This window comes from Simochromis diagramma, unplaced genomic scaffold (genome assembly GCF_900408965.1).
Source record: "Simochromis diagramma unplaced genomic scaffold, fSimDia1.1 OVJJ01000463.1, whole genome shotgun sequence".
NCBI lineage: Eukaryota > Metazoa > Chordata > Actinopteri > Cichliformes > Cichlidae > Simochromis > Simochromis diagramma.
Window position 1 is genome coordinate 671990 of NW_024386941.1, and position 13834 is coordinate 685823.

Sequence of the window (13834 nt, forward strand, 5' to 3'; positions counted from 1 at the left end):
TTTGACCGATCGCGTTTTAAAAGCCGAGACCGACCAGCTCAGACGGAAAACCCTGACAGACAGCAAGCCAGGCAGAACGTAGTCCCGCTACCTGCCCGCTTCACCTCATCTTCATCAATATTATTGTTTTGATGACGTAACCCGAGACAAAAAGAGATTAAAAAAAATTCACCGACTCCATTCACAGCGGGACACCTGGGATGGAGTGACACGGCTTCCTCCGGGCGGACTTTAAACATCTCCGGAGCCTTCTCACCGGCGCATCCACGGTTTCTTTCGGCAGCTTTTATTCCGTCTTATGGCCACCTGTTACCGTCAGGTTCAGACCTGCAGACAGCCTCGCCGCGGATCTTCAGAAAACCTCCACCAAGTAAGCGCTTTCCGCCAGATTTCTCTCTGCAGAAGTTGGCAGCGCAAAGTTGCATCATCTGCCCAGCTGTGGGGATCAGGAGTGCGCTTTAGACTTCACCTGAACGAGCCCGTTTACTTCAAGCTCCTTTCAGATTTTATACTCAAACAGTGCATTTTTACACAGAGTTTTATTTTCTTGTGCAGTGAGCTGATGTTCGCGTTGCTCTGACAGAGACAAGCCCCGACATGTCAGAGCACGAAAAGCTAACAACGTGGCGGTAAAAACATAAATATAAGCTAATTTTGTTTCGCGGCAGTGCGGACAACTTCGTAAAGTCAGCGCTGTTTTTTTGTTTCTGTGTTTTTTTTCCTCTCGTGGATTTTATTTTTAAATTGTCAGTGTTGACTCTGTGCCCGGAAATGAACAACATTGGGTGCATTTGTGGCGACAAAATATTAAATAAACGGTTTTGTTGAGTTTTGTTCGTGCGCCGCTTTCTGCTCGGTGACAGCGAACATCGAAGTGTTCCGCCGTTAAATCAGCGCGCGCGTCCCCTGTTCTTCGCTGTGTGAGTTCGCGAGCGCGCTGCCTCGTGCACGCGCGGCACGGATTTGTTTACAAACACAGGTCTCGTGCTCCGAAAATGGAGCCGCTGGTGCCTCCTAGCGGCCTACAGCAGAATATACCGGAGGAAAAATCAGAGGTGCTAAAAATAGATCTGTGGATTTTTATTTTATTTTTTTTAATCTTCAGTTTACTTGTTTTTACACCGTCCAGCTGCCTCTGTGCGCTCAACAAACTAAAATGATTATTGTCTGACGTATTTTTAGTTGTTATAATAAATTAATTTACACAGTCTTGTATATTTGCACCTTTAAAAACAACGTAACCTCTAAAAACCAGTAAAAAACCTTTTAAAACAATGAAAACTAAAATCATTTTGGATATTTATAAAAATGGGCAAAATAATAAAAAAATCTATATATAGGAGAGGTCTTAATTTTGAGTCTTTAAGCTTTAGTGCCTGTGTTTATGGGGACTGGGGATATGTGTAATACTTTCTGATGAATGGCAGCCATAACAAAAACCAAAACCAACGCTGAAACCAATAAAAACAGAACTAAAACTTTAAACTGTAAAAACGCAACTGAATTGAAAATTAACACAAAATTTTAAAACTTCTGTCTTCCTTAATTAGGCTACAACTGATATGGCCAGAGCACAGACCATACAGAGCGCTGGAGAAACCCCTGCTGGAGGAAACTCCTCTCTTCCGTGTCACAACACCTGCCGAGTGGAGCTGCCTTGCCCCCTCCACACCTGGCCTGGGATGCTCAATAGTACGACCAACACCCCCTCCTCCTCCGGGACCAGCACTGGTGCCATACACATCCACCACTATCACCATCACCACCATCACCTGCAGCCCATACAGGCTCTCTATGTGTCGTACCCGCTGTCGTACTCCCACCCAGACGACAACGACGACCCCCGAGTTCACCAGCAGTTACCCGCAGCATCGCCTCCCAACCGGAGGGATTTGAGGTGCAGAGGTGCACCTGCACCCGGTGACGTCTCAGGAGAGCGTTCAGGTAATATTGAATATTTACAGTTTTGCACACAGTGAGTTGTAGCATGGTGTAATATTAAAACTACGTGGGGTAGTTCTACTTGTTTTGACAGGCAGGCAGAAAAGAAGGTTAATGTAACACCAAGCCCGAGTGCGGTGTTAATCATTAACCCTTTCAGCCACAGCCAGAGTGATTCCAACAGAGTAAATGTGGAACATAGTATGTTTGTGTGAAGCCATGTGGGGCACATTCTGTCAGGGATATAGCACAAATACAACAACTCTTGTTCAACAACTCAGGGAAGCTAAACTTTGTCTTGTGCAGTACACTTATGCAGATCAATCCATCCCCTGATAAATCTTTTTGAGCTGCAGGTTTTTCCCAGTTTTCATTATATGCGATTTTGGGACTATTTTTTCTAACAAACGTCTCCTCCTGGTGATTTAGACGGCTCGTCTTCATATGTGGTCTGTCTGCTGTAAAGACTTTAGGGATGTTACAGCAAGTGTTTGTCGAAGGGTGTGTCTGTGGCACCGTGGTGCATTTTGATCACTTTATGTTGTATGAATTCTCATATAAACCATCCAGTCTGCCCCAAACTTCTCATGTGCGATAAGAGTCCCAACCCGAAAACATCTGCATACCACCACTGAGTCGCAGCGCCACCTAGCAGCAACAGAAGCACACTTAAAACAGATTATATTATTTCAGCTTGCAGCTTTAATTGAAGCTTTATTTCTTTTAATTTGTGGTAGTTTTTAACATATTCCAGAAAAGAAAAAGTCTCTGTCTTCAGTGTAACAGATCAAAATGTCAGAATCTGTCTCAGTTTGTCTCGGCTGGTCAGGTGAGCCTTAGCAAATCTGATTTTAAAAGCCGCTGCAGCAGGAAGCAAGCTGCATGTATACACAACGAGCAGTAGCGGTTGTGATCAGATGTGACTCAGCCACAACCACACGCAAGTGTTTGCCTTCCAGTCCCCCACCCTTAAGTAAACACCAGCGTTATCAGTTAGCAGGAGAGTATCGGTTGGTTATGTGTTTACTGGAGCCGTGGCTTTATTTACTTGACATGAGTTTGTTTGGGCAGCGCTGATGAGTGGGGACAGGTGGAGGGTAGAGATGAGATGTGCTCCAGCTGTCGCAGGGATCAACATGTGGTCCCTCTTTGGCAGAGTGACCTTGAGGCCAGCTGGCCTTTATGCTGATCTTTCAAGAAGCTGCCCAAGGCGCCACAGACGCCTCAAACTGCTCAGAGTTTATGGCGCAAGGCCGGATTCATTTCAGGGGACATTAGAGTCGCTGCCACTTTGTAATATTAGTAAAAAGGGCTCTGAAAGCTCATTGTGCTGCTGTCGCTCTGAATAAGGTGTCTGTGATAAGATGTTGATTTGTGCCTGAGGCTGTTTAAGACATTCAGCCCTCCGCTTCAGAAAGAAAATCACCTCTCCGGGCAATTCAGGAATCAGGTGAAGTAAGCCCAAGAGTCTGTATCCTGGAGGAAAATTTATCAGAAAGGTGAATTCAGGTGAGGCTGCAGAAGTGGCTCAGCAGGTTTGACTTTAACCCATGCTGTTGTGACAGGGCTGTAGCAATGTAAACAAATATCTTACCATCCTCCTCCTCCTCCTCTCTCAGCTGTAGTTCAGCTGTGCATGCAGGCATGTTGAGACATGTCCCCGCCTGCAATAAAGAAACAATCTGCAGTTTCCTCCTCATGAGAGGCTCAGCCCGGCAGCACAGAGTCAGGTCAGCCTGTCAGTGTGTCACCAGCAGGAAATGAGGCCAAAGAGTCAAAGCTGCAGGGATTTATTCAGTTAGTTTTTTTTTTATTATTATTATTTAAAAAAACAGCTTTACAAAAGTCGGTTTATCAGATTAAAAGTTTGCTAAGCAGGCTTATGAGTCAATCACTAAGCCAGTTAATGGGCAAGTGGACTTGTTATTCAGTGAGTGGGTAAGTTGATTATTCAGCTATCTGCACAGAAACCGAGTTAATCAATTAGTCGTAAAGCTGTAATAATTATTGAGCCATCATCAGTCAGCCAATTATTTAATAAACCAGAGGGTCAGACTGTTTTCACACATGAACGTTGGATGATTCCTGGTCAGGATGCTTTACAGCAGGAAGTAGTCCGCTTCAAATGTTCTGTCGCTGCAGGAAGTACTTTAGGTGAGAGAGACACCTGAATAGCTGCTATTCACACATCACCGCAATCAAACATTACACAGATTTTTTATCTTTATTTTTTACCAGGAAGCTGACAGGTTAAAGACCGGATAATGTGCCATATTTTTATGCTTTCTGGTGATGTCTAGGAAAGTTTGTGGCCGCGAGTCTTAAAATGGTTTACTCATTAGTTAATTGCTCCAAAGCTCGCAGCGAGTCATCAAGGTGAGATAGTTTGCTTTGCCGTACAATGCGCTCCTTTGCGGTCACGTCATTCGCGGGCTCGTGTGCAGCGCATTTGCTTAGGTTGTGTATTTGTTAAGGAAACAATGTTTCAGAGCTTCCAGCGCAGTCAGCGGAAATTCAGTAAACTAGATAGTTCCCAGTTCCCTGTTTTGCTCTTCTCTGTTTCGGTTCATCTGCAGGTATCTGTTTCTTATACGGGTGTTATAAAAGTAAAGACACTGCATTACAGACGTCCACGGTATCGTGTCACGGGACATCCTCCCATAACGTTATGGCCATATTAGCCTGATGAGAGCTGTACTGCTTAAAGATCATTAGAAATGGTGGTTTTGGAGGCTTGTTGCATCCCAAGTTTATAGATATTAGTGAAATATTAATAACAGAACTAAAGTAGGTAGAGTTATCCAGCTCACCATTAATTAAGCCTTCTGCCTCCCCCGTCGGTGTGTCTTTAGGTTTAGTCTGAGGTTTTTAATGCCACCCCCTCTTCACCTCACCCACCCCTTCTGTCTCTAGTGGCTCCCACATTTAACTGGTCAAGGGGGTCTCTCTGTCACCTTGTCACCCCGTCAGCCTATCAGACGGACAGGTTCGTCTAGAGACCCGCCCCCTTTCCTCTAGGTCATCCTATCACAGCTCGGCCCCCTGTGCTGTCTTCCAATCGCACGCAGATGTCTCCAGGAGTGCTGCCTCAGAGTTACCTTGGCAACAAGCCAGGGTTTTCCTGTTTGTGTTTTTTTTTTTTCTTTTTTTTTCTCCTCGCCGCTCTCTCTTTTCTCTCTTCCTCTCTCTCTCTCGCCGTCTCACTCCGTCTCTCTCTGTCTAGTCACCTGCATCTTTAAAGGATAAGTTATAATCCTCCTAGCAAAGTGGATGCTGCGGTTGCCGGGGGCGCCACCGGCGCTCGGCGTTGTGCCGGAGACAGGGGTTGTTTCAAAGAAGCTGTGTGATTGGACGAAGTAGAAAACAAGCCGGGGAACCAAAGGTGTGCCGTAGGGAGGTCACAGAAGGCATCTGTTCAGCTTTTAGAGACGAGTTATTCAAACCAAAGAGGCTGAAATCTAAAATCAAAACAAGCCAGAAGATGATTAACTTTTAATTAGTTCATCTGCATCAAAATTAAAAGACTGAGGTAGTTAAAGTATTTATCCGGTTACGATGCTTTCCACACTATGAAAAAGGATTTAAGAAACACTTAAACCAAAATGCACAAAGTAAGTACAGATATGTAAATGAAAAGAATAAGATGATATATATCGAGTTTTCTTAAAGTCATAATATCTCAAACAGATTCAGGTCTGATTTTAGTTTGGATTGTCACGACGGAGGAATCAGATTGGAGGCTCAGGTATCTGCTTGTCCAAGAAAACAAAACAAAAATCATTCTGTAAACACAACAAACACACAAAAGCTCTCTATGCCAGACTTATTAAGCAGATTAAGAGATTACTCTCCCAAGTTCCATGAAGAGGAAGATAAGTCACCCCATCAGCCTCCTCCTTAAGAAATTTGTATGTTTGTCGGTCTGTGTGAGAAAACGAAACATTTATTTTTAGCCTGATTTACTCTCGGAGGTCAAGAAAATCCACCTCCTCGGCCTCTTTTCCCACTGAAATGCATAAAATTTAAATTATTATGATTCCCCTGGATGTAATTTTTAATCCGGTTTTCCTCTGTGGAGGAGTTCAGTGTCTGTGTGGGCACACATCCCCTCTGACTTAACCTGTCTGCACAAGGAGGCCATTAATGTATGCTGCTTGTTGACAATCAATTGCTGATAATCAGAAACTCTGCAGGAGCTTCTGGCCGTTCACACGTGAACATTTCTTCTCACTTGAGAGGCAGATGGAGTTCATGGGGAAGGTAAAAATAAATTCTTATATGCAGTTTTCTTTTCTTCTGCAGACTCGAGCAGACAGGAGCTCCAGCAGCCCTCCAGCCGGCTGCGACCTCAGTCTAACATGTTGCCCCGAAATGAGCGGCCATCCTGGGCTTCGCCTCGCCGCAGAGCTCCTGGGGGAGAAGCAGCGCAGGAGCAGGAGATCAGGAGGGTGGCGAACCAGCTGAGGACAATTGGAGATGAGCTGAACGTCACGCTCCTCCGCAGAGCGGTAAGGAGGGTGACGGGAAATAACTGGGCTCAGTTTTAACCTTTAACCTTAAAGTCGCTGAGCTGTTTTGGCGACTGCAGTGGGGGGGGGGTTTCAGTGTGGAGTTGATGGTGACGTAAGTGCGAAGTGCTTTCTAGTCCTTGAAAGCAGCGCAGTTACATCGATTCTTTCCCCCCGCCCTGCTCTTTCATTGTTATCAGGTTTATAAGTGGATGTGAGTTCAATGAGTAATTGCACGTCTGCATGATAGCAAAGAGAGATCGATATTTGTGAGTGCGAGCGAGTGGATCAATTACAACTGTGTGCGCTCCTATCTCCATCTTTTATTCATTGTTTGCTCCTGTTCATTAGTTATCTGTTTTCTATCTGGGCAGCAGGGAAGGACCCACAGTTAGTCGCTGGATGTTAGCAGATCATGTCAGATTTTAAAAGTAAAAGCCCTTAGTTGTTTCAATACATTTTTTGCCATGAAGGAGCATCCACACAGGAAGTGACTTAGAGCAACCTGGTGCCCAAAGACTCTGTAGTGACGGAGTTTCAGCAAGTACAAGGGAGCAGGTGTAAAATAATGAATGCTGCGAGGCCATAGTTAAACTTTTCTCACCCTGAAGCGAGTGAGGCGAGGGAAGCAGTTGTAGCAAAGGATACTGTTGATACATGAGGGTGTGGCAGATACGTTAGATGGTAGCCTAGGCAACAGCTGCTCCATAAGAAGTTGCTTTATGTGTGCACTAAATGCCACTGTTAGTTGAAGTTAGGGGGGCAGGGATAGCTCAGTAGGTAGAGTGGTTGCACCATGATCGGAAGGTTGGGGGTTCAACTCCACTGAATGGCTACCCTGAGGTACTCCGGGCGCTGCCCACTGCTTCACTGGGTGAATGGGTTAAATGCAGAGGAGTAATTTCCCTACAGGAACTAACACGTTACACTATGCTTTAAAATATGCAATTTTTTCAAAATAAAAGCCACTGTTAGTTGAAGAAAGTAATCAGAAAGATCAGGCATTTCATATTTTCAAAATAAAATCCATTATTTTGTTAAACTGTTGTTGTTTTCAAAATAAAAGCCTTCAGTTATATATGGGAAGTTATTAGGATGCTTTAATTCTGCTGGATTTTTCAAATTACAAGTCCCTTGTAGATATCAAACCCTTGGAATGGTCATAATTATGTCAGATTTTCACAATAAGAGCCCCAAGTTGGTTATAAATGAAGAATAAAAGCACAATAAAGGCCTTGTGTCTAGTATTTGTTTTTTTCAGCTGCAGGTAAGAAACTAAGACCTGCAATAGCAGCAATCCTGAGGTTTCTCCAGAATTTGCATCATCTAGCTCTTTCTTCTTTCTCTCCTTTCATTCAGAAATTAGGTCACACATGGAGCTCTTTAATCCTTTTTTTTCTTCCTTTTGTCTGAATGACAGCGTTCTCCTCCCTTTACTGTCTGTTTCTTTTGATTGTTATTTCTTTATCTCGCTCCCTCTCCGGCCCCGCCCTGCCTCTGTGCTCTACATCGCGTGAGGAGTCGGCAGTGACCTCCCCCCCCTCCCCTCCTCCCTCCCACCTCCACTCCCCTCTCACTCCCTCACCATCCCGCCTTTTGCACACAAACAAAGATGACGTCACCTCCTCCTGGCTCGCACTCAGACATGAGTTGCTCACTTTATGAGGATGTAGCCACCCACCCGCCTCCCCGCGTACTCCTCCTTGCAGACAAGTGCAGCAGGTTTCAGGGTTTGCTTCTCGTGTAACTGTCTGCCGCTCTGTCTTCACACTGAGAGAGATACTTCAGTCTCTGGGGGAAACTGAGGAAACTGTGCGTGTTGTTTATGATCTAGTCAGTTTTTCTGAACGAGCACTTTGAAACAAAAGCAATGAGGAAAGGGAGGAAGGAGGGATGGAGGTTGCAAAGGAAGCATATAGGGAGGTGTAACCACAACCACAGCCACAGAGGTTCATCGTCCTCCACACAGGAACACTCCTGTTTTCCTCGTGTTCGGGCTCAGCGCTCCTCATTATTAGTCTTTCTCTCCATTTATCTCTTTCTGGCCACTTCTTGTTTCAGAAGCATATATTTATTAATATTTTAAAAACATGAAAAACAAATCAAAAAGCAGGAAAAGGCACATTTCATAGCTCAACGTGGAAACATCTAAATGTATCTATATTTTTTTTTGTCCATTCAAGAATTAATAAGAGATATTTTTCCTTTAGTAGATGTTATTCTTTGTCACAGTGGGGTTGACATATGTGTCTTTTCTGGTTACTTCTCTTCCTAGGAGTAAGACAATGGCACATTTATGTTCAATCATGTGACATTTGTGTCCAATAACACGGTGACTTTGTCAGATTAGGCGATTACAGCGTCACGAGTACTTGCCATGTCACGACGGGGCTACCTCTGCAGGATAAGCGGTTTCTGAGCAGCATCCACTGAGCCTGAGTTAACCTTTGCACCTAAGAAGTTAAAAATGGGATTAAATAACTGGGCAGATGTTTGCAGCTGATATGATTTGAGTAAATCGAGGTTAAACATGATTCTGGTATATAAACGTTCTCTTCATTCAGAGAGGTGTCTGCACAGTTTTCTTCATAATCTTCAACCAATGTAGCATCTCTGAAAGTTCATAAATGATCAGCTGACATCGTTTATATAGTTTCAATCACTTTGTTGTTGCTGCTGCTCCTCCGTGTGTCAACAAGGGCATCTGGAGACAACATTGACTTGCATGAAGCTGCAGCCATGTGATTAAGTCTCTTCTATGAGCTGTTTCGGGGTCATTTTGTCAATGCATGCGCATTTTTAGCATCTAAAAAGGTCAGTTGTTGAATAATGAAATGTTGCTGAATCTTATTTGGACTTCATTTGGTCTTTTCCTTCTCCCTCCAGCACGGCGGCCCTCACTGGCACGACTTCAGAGACGTCTGCCGAGGCCTCCTCAGCTTCATCACCCAGACTCTCAGCACTCTCTACAGGCTCACATAGACTTGCTGTAGCGAACAAGACAACCCGGACTGGCTGCTGCTCTTCATCGTCACTCACACCTGGAGCTGCGACTGAAAACATCGGTTGAACAAAAGAGGCGTTGGGAAGATGAAAGCGGCAGCTGGATCGGGCTGCTTCCTGTGGAAACTGGACCCTGCCTGTCCGTCTGACTGCCTGTCAGTCAGCCCGTCAGCCCGTCTGCTGGTACGGACCGCTGCTGATGGACTGACCTGTATATTTTGTAAAATTGTTATTATTTTTTTTTTCTCAATGTCGTGTCTCGGGGCTCAGCTCTTTATGTAGCAGGTGTGACTCAGCTCATGTGAGTCGGAGTGTATGTGTGTGTGCACACATGGAAGATGTGGGTCAAACAGAAGCTGTGAGGTCCTTAGAAAAGTTTAAAGCCACTAGAAGTGTATGAGGTATGTGAACCTCTGAGCCTTAGCCTTAATTCTAACCCCGTGCTGTCAGAGTTTGGGATTTGTGATGCTCTTCCAGGGTTAAAGTACAGAAATGATATTTAAAATTAGGATGGTAAATCTTTTGATTTTAATATCAGCTGGAGGATGCAAAATCATTTCAGTTTCAATAGACTGCATCTCTCCAGCTCTTCCCTCTGAATATAAAAACGAATTTTCTGCTGCGGTGTTCAGCATTACAGGACTGTCAAAGGCACGATTTGACCCTCGTCTGATGTGTGCGTGTTGCCGTTGTGTCTTTATCGTGCAACCTGTGTCCCTCTTCTTATAAACTGTGAAAACTGGGCGCTGTGGTTGCATCGCAGGGAAAAACAAAACGGAGCGAAGCACAGACCGAAACCTTTCTCTCAATCTGCTTCATGTCAGTGTACAATGTGCCTTTCTGCTTGGCGCTCTGTTGAGGTCTAATCTCCAACACCAGGACAATCAGCCCCCCCCCCCCCACACAAACACACACACAGAGTGAATAAAACACACTTAATTTTGGAGTGGCTTGTTTGCAGTCACTGGATTCGAGCGTTCACATTACATTCAAACGTTCCAGCTTCACTCGCTCGCCCGCCTGTGTTGACAGTGTTCATAGTTACTTGATCAACTGTAAATATTCTTTTGGAAGATGAAACTTATCCCAATCCAAAGGTTTGGATGGAGAGTTGGAAGATGTTTTGTTTTTTATGTTGTAACTGTAGAGTCTGAATTTAAATCCAGTGGATTTGGGAAGATATCAGCAAAAGAGAAATATATGATTTGGATCTTTATGATTGTTGGAAAGTATTCGATGATGTTTGTCAGGTGAGCCCTCTGGTTGTGGGATTATTTTCATCATTGTAGTTTAAAAAGCGGGGGGAAGGGGGGGGGGGTCGATTGCTCGTATTAAGAGCATAATTTATTTTGAAAAGTAGCCTAGCTGTAGCATGGTTTTTGTTTGGGGTTTTTTATGTTATTGTTTTTGTTTTTTTCCACACATTCCTGATCAAAAACTTTAATTTAAGCGCTACTTGAGTTGAAACAGTTAAAAAACGGACTGATTTAGAAATCACCCACAGTGAAAACACTCATTCATGCAGAAACACTCTCAGCAGTACTGTGTTAGAAAGCATTGCAAACGGCCTCACTCACACTCTGTTCTCTGCTGTCTTTGGCCACGAAGCAAATGTGAAAAATGAGACGTGAGGAGCATTACTGAACCATGTGAAAGCCACATTTGTGAATATGAAATGAGATGGGGAAGAAATGGTACCAAAAAGTTTCCCTTTAGCCTCTTTTAAAGCACAAAGAAGAAGAAATGTGCCGTCGCAGGCTCATAGCAATACTCAGTGTTTAGCAGCTTGAATCGACTGGGCCGAACCAAACGGACGCCGAGTCGTCTGTGACGATTTTCTTTGTAAATTTATTTCCAAAACCGTGTGATTTCTGTTTTTATTCGACAGCTGTAGTGCTGCTGGTGCTACACATGCTCCAGAATGCAGATTGATGTACTGTAACGTACTTTGGATTAAAGTGCCCACTTATCGGTTTTCATTTTATTTCAGGAAACGTGGGGCCTTTCAGCCTGTCTGAAACGCCGCTCTCACTCGGCCGTTTTCTACGTTTTTAGCACGGGGCCTTGTTTTTAAGACTTTTGAAAGCCTTTGTGTATAAAGTCGTAATGATACCACAGCCTGTAGAAGTTCAGCTGACTCTGAGCTGAGCAGAGGTTAAACCGCTCGCTCCGTAGACTCTCCTTCACAGCCTGTATATTTATATTTGTCCGGCCTTTTGCTCGCAGTGCTTTTAGCCGTGTTTGCCGTCATCAGAGCTGCCGGTGAACTCTGCGAGCTCGCAGCTGATGTTTCTCCTGGTTTAGCGCTCGCCTCTTTCCTACCAGCAAAGCTCAGTGTCGGTCGGCCAGTCACATGCAGTTTGTATTTGCTGTTTTCAACTTTTTTTCTATTGTAAAATTTCTACATGAATTTTGTACTTTTTTTGTTTTTATACAATAAAGATAAGAATAAATATTTTTCCGTGTTTGGAGTTTGATTTTTATCACGACAGTGGGATGAATGATGTGTCCTTCAGGTGCTATGCTGTTTTCTAGTTTCACATTTTTACTCTTTGACTCTGCTAGAGTAGCTTTGCATGATTCAGTTTAAAATAATCCACATTTGTGTTATACTACACCTTTCCTCAGGCCTTTAGTTCATTACCTGTTTCACACAAGTGATTTTAACTCCAGGAGCTCCAGAGCTAAAAGCAAAAACATAAAATTCTCTTGAGTCTAAAGCCTTAGCTTCTAACTCACAGGGTTTACTTCTTTATGCAGTACTGTGCAAAAGTCTTTAGCCACCTGTAATTTCTTAATACTTTAGTATGAAAATCGAAATAATGTGCAGGGATTTTTTGAAACATGTGCAAACATACACAAAAGTACAGTTTATGAGACAAAAACACAAAAGCACATTTCCAACAAGCTTGAAAGCCGATACTTGGTATGACCCTCTTTATTCTCCAGGCATCTTTCTCTACATTTATTTAATTATTCTGCAGGAAAAGGTCTCCAGGATTCTTAAAGGACATTCAAAGCTCTTTGGCTGCCTTTTGTTCTGCTCTTTGTCAGGATGATCTCACACTTTTTATAATAACGATGAGGTCCGGGCTCTGGGGAGGCCAACTAATGGCTGACCATTCTGTTTTCTTCTATCCTCACATGCTTTTACTCCCCTGGCAGTGTGTTTGGGATAACTATCATACTGAAATATGATTACGTTTCCAATCAGATGCTTTTCCAGAGGATCCTGCATCTGATTTTACAGTCAAATTTGATGCTACTTTTCTTTATTCATATTTCCATCAGTTTTGATAGAAGTTTGGCTGCATGTAGACAGTCACTGTTGTACCTCTCACCTGACCTCCCAAATTACTTGAATCAAAAATTTGCAATGTGGATGCATAACTCCAGAAGACCTGTTGACACTGAGCCTCAAGCCTATCCCAGCTGCCGTAGGGTGAGAGGTGACATACACACCACCAGATAAACCTCCCACAGTGTCTTTATACTGTGGGAGGAAACCAGAGTACTCACCCACGCAGACAACATGTAAACTCTCCACAGGAAGGACCTGTTGACCACTGCACCACCGTGCTTGGGGGTGGGAAGAGTTTTAAATGATTTCTTTGCGAAGTTGACTGTCACATGTAGACACAACACAGGCTCGTCGCTGGAGTTTGGTTCTTGTAAAAATGTTTTAATGATTCATTGGTTAGTGTGCATTGGCTTAACAAACAAAACAACATTCCCCTGGAAATTGTCAGGTACAAGGACTGGACTGAAAATGAGTGAACAAGCAGCCAAATGTCTAAACAACTATTATTCAAGAACAGTTTAAGACTGAGGAGAAAGTCTGGCCCCTTGGAGGCAAAATGTAAATAAATGAGGGGTGGCTTGAGAACTTTGGATTACCTTCAGTAATGTTCATATCTGTTCCCAGATTTTAGGATTTGTCTGTTTTCATGCAACTGACAGATTATTAAGCTGCTGTTTGTTCAGCTTTAATTATCACCTTACAATGATTTCATACTGCCTTTAAGGTCTAAAGATAAAGACTGTCTGCAGGCTTATTAGCTTAAAGCTAATACATAAAGGGTGCCGAGGTGTGTACGTTGGCAGATGCTCACTTAATTCTCTCTCGTGGTGATGTAATGTAAGAAAATACATTTAAAGCTAATAATAAATCCGTTTAAATAACCAGCGTCGCACTAATATTAGCAGGAAGCCCAGCTGGAAGCTTGTAGTTTCATTTTGATTTGTGGGATGACATCACTCTGGTGGTACAGGCGAGGACAGCAGCAGGATGTTGGATGTTGTTCATCAGATGTTTACAGATGTTGGCGCTCTGTGGCTCTGCGTGACAGCGGGTGGTGGACATCTGGAGCAGATTAGCAGAC

The 13834-nt window shown here is 43.7% G+C and overlaps 1 protein-coding gene across 1 annotated transcript; it reads left to right on the forward strand.

Annotated features, from left to right (window-relative positions):
• Positions 1-11909, forward strand: LOC120737189. The gene is made up of 4 exons (XM_040037748.1): positions 1-370; positions 1551-1944; positions 6244-6449; positions 9336-11909. The coding sequence occupies exons 1-4, from the start codon at positions 299-301 to the stop codon at positions 9429-9431; spliced, it is 768 nt and encodes a 255-aa protein (XP_039893682.1). The 5' UTR covers positions 1-298; the 3' UTR covers positions 9432-11909.
• Positions 11910-13834: the final 1925 nt, after the last annotated feature.

Excerpts from the sequence above, each read along its gene's own strand:
- LOC120737189 (XM_040037748.1), top strand. The coding sequence starts at position 299 with ATGGCCACCTGTTACCGTCAGGTTCAGACCTGCAGACAGCCTCGCCGC. Across the intron at positions 1,945-6,243 it reads CGTCTCAGGAGAGCGTTCAG|ACTCGAGCAGACAGGAGCTC; the intron begins GTAATATTGAAT and ends TTTCTTCTGCAG. Across the intron at positions 6,450-9,335 it reads TCACGCTCCTCCGCAGAGCG|CACGGCGGCCCTCACTGGCA; the intron begins GTAAGGAGGGTG and ends TTCTCCCTCCAG.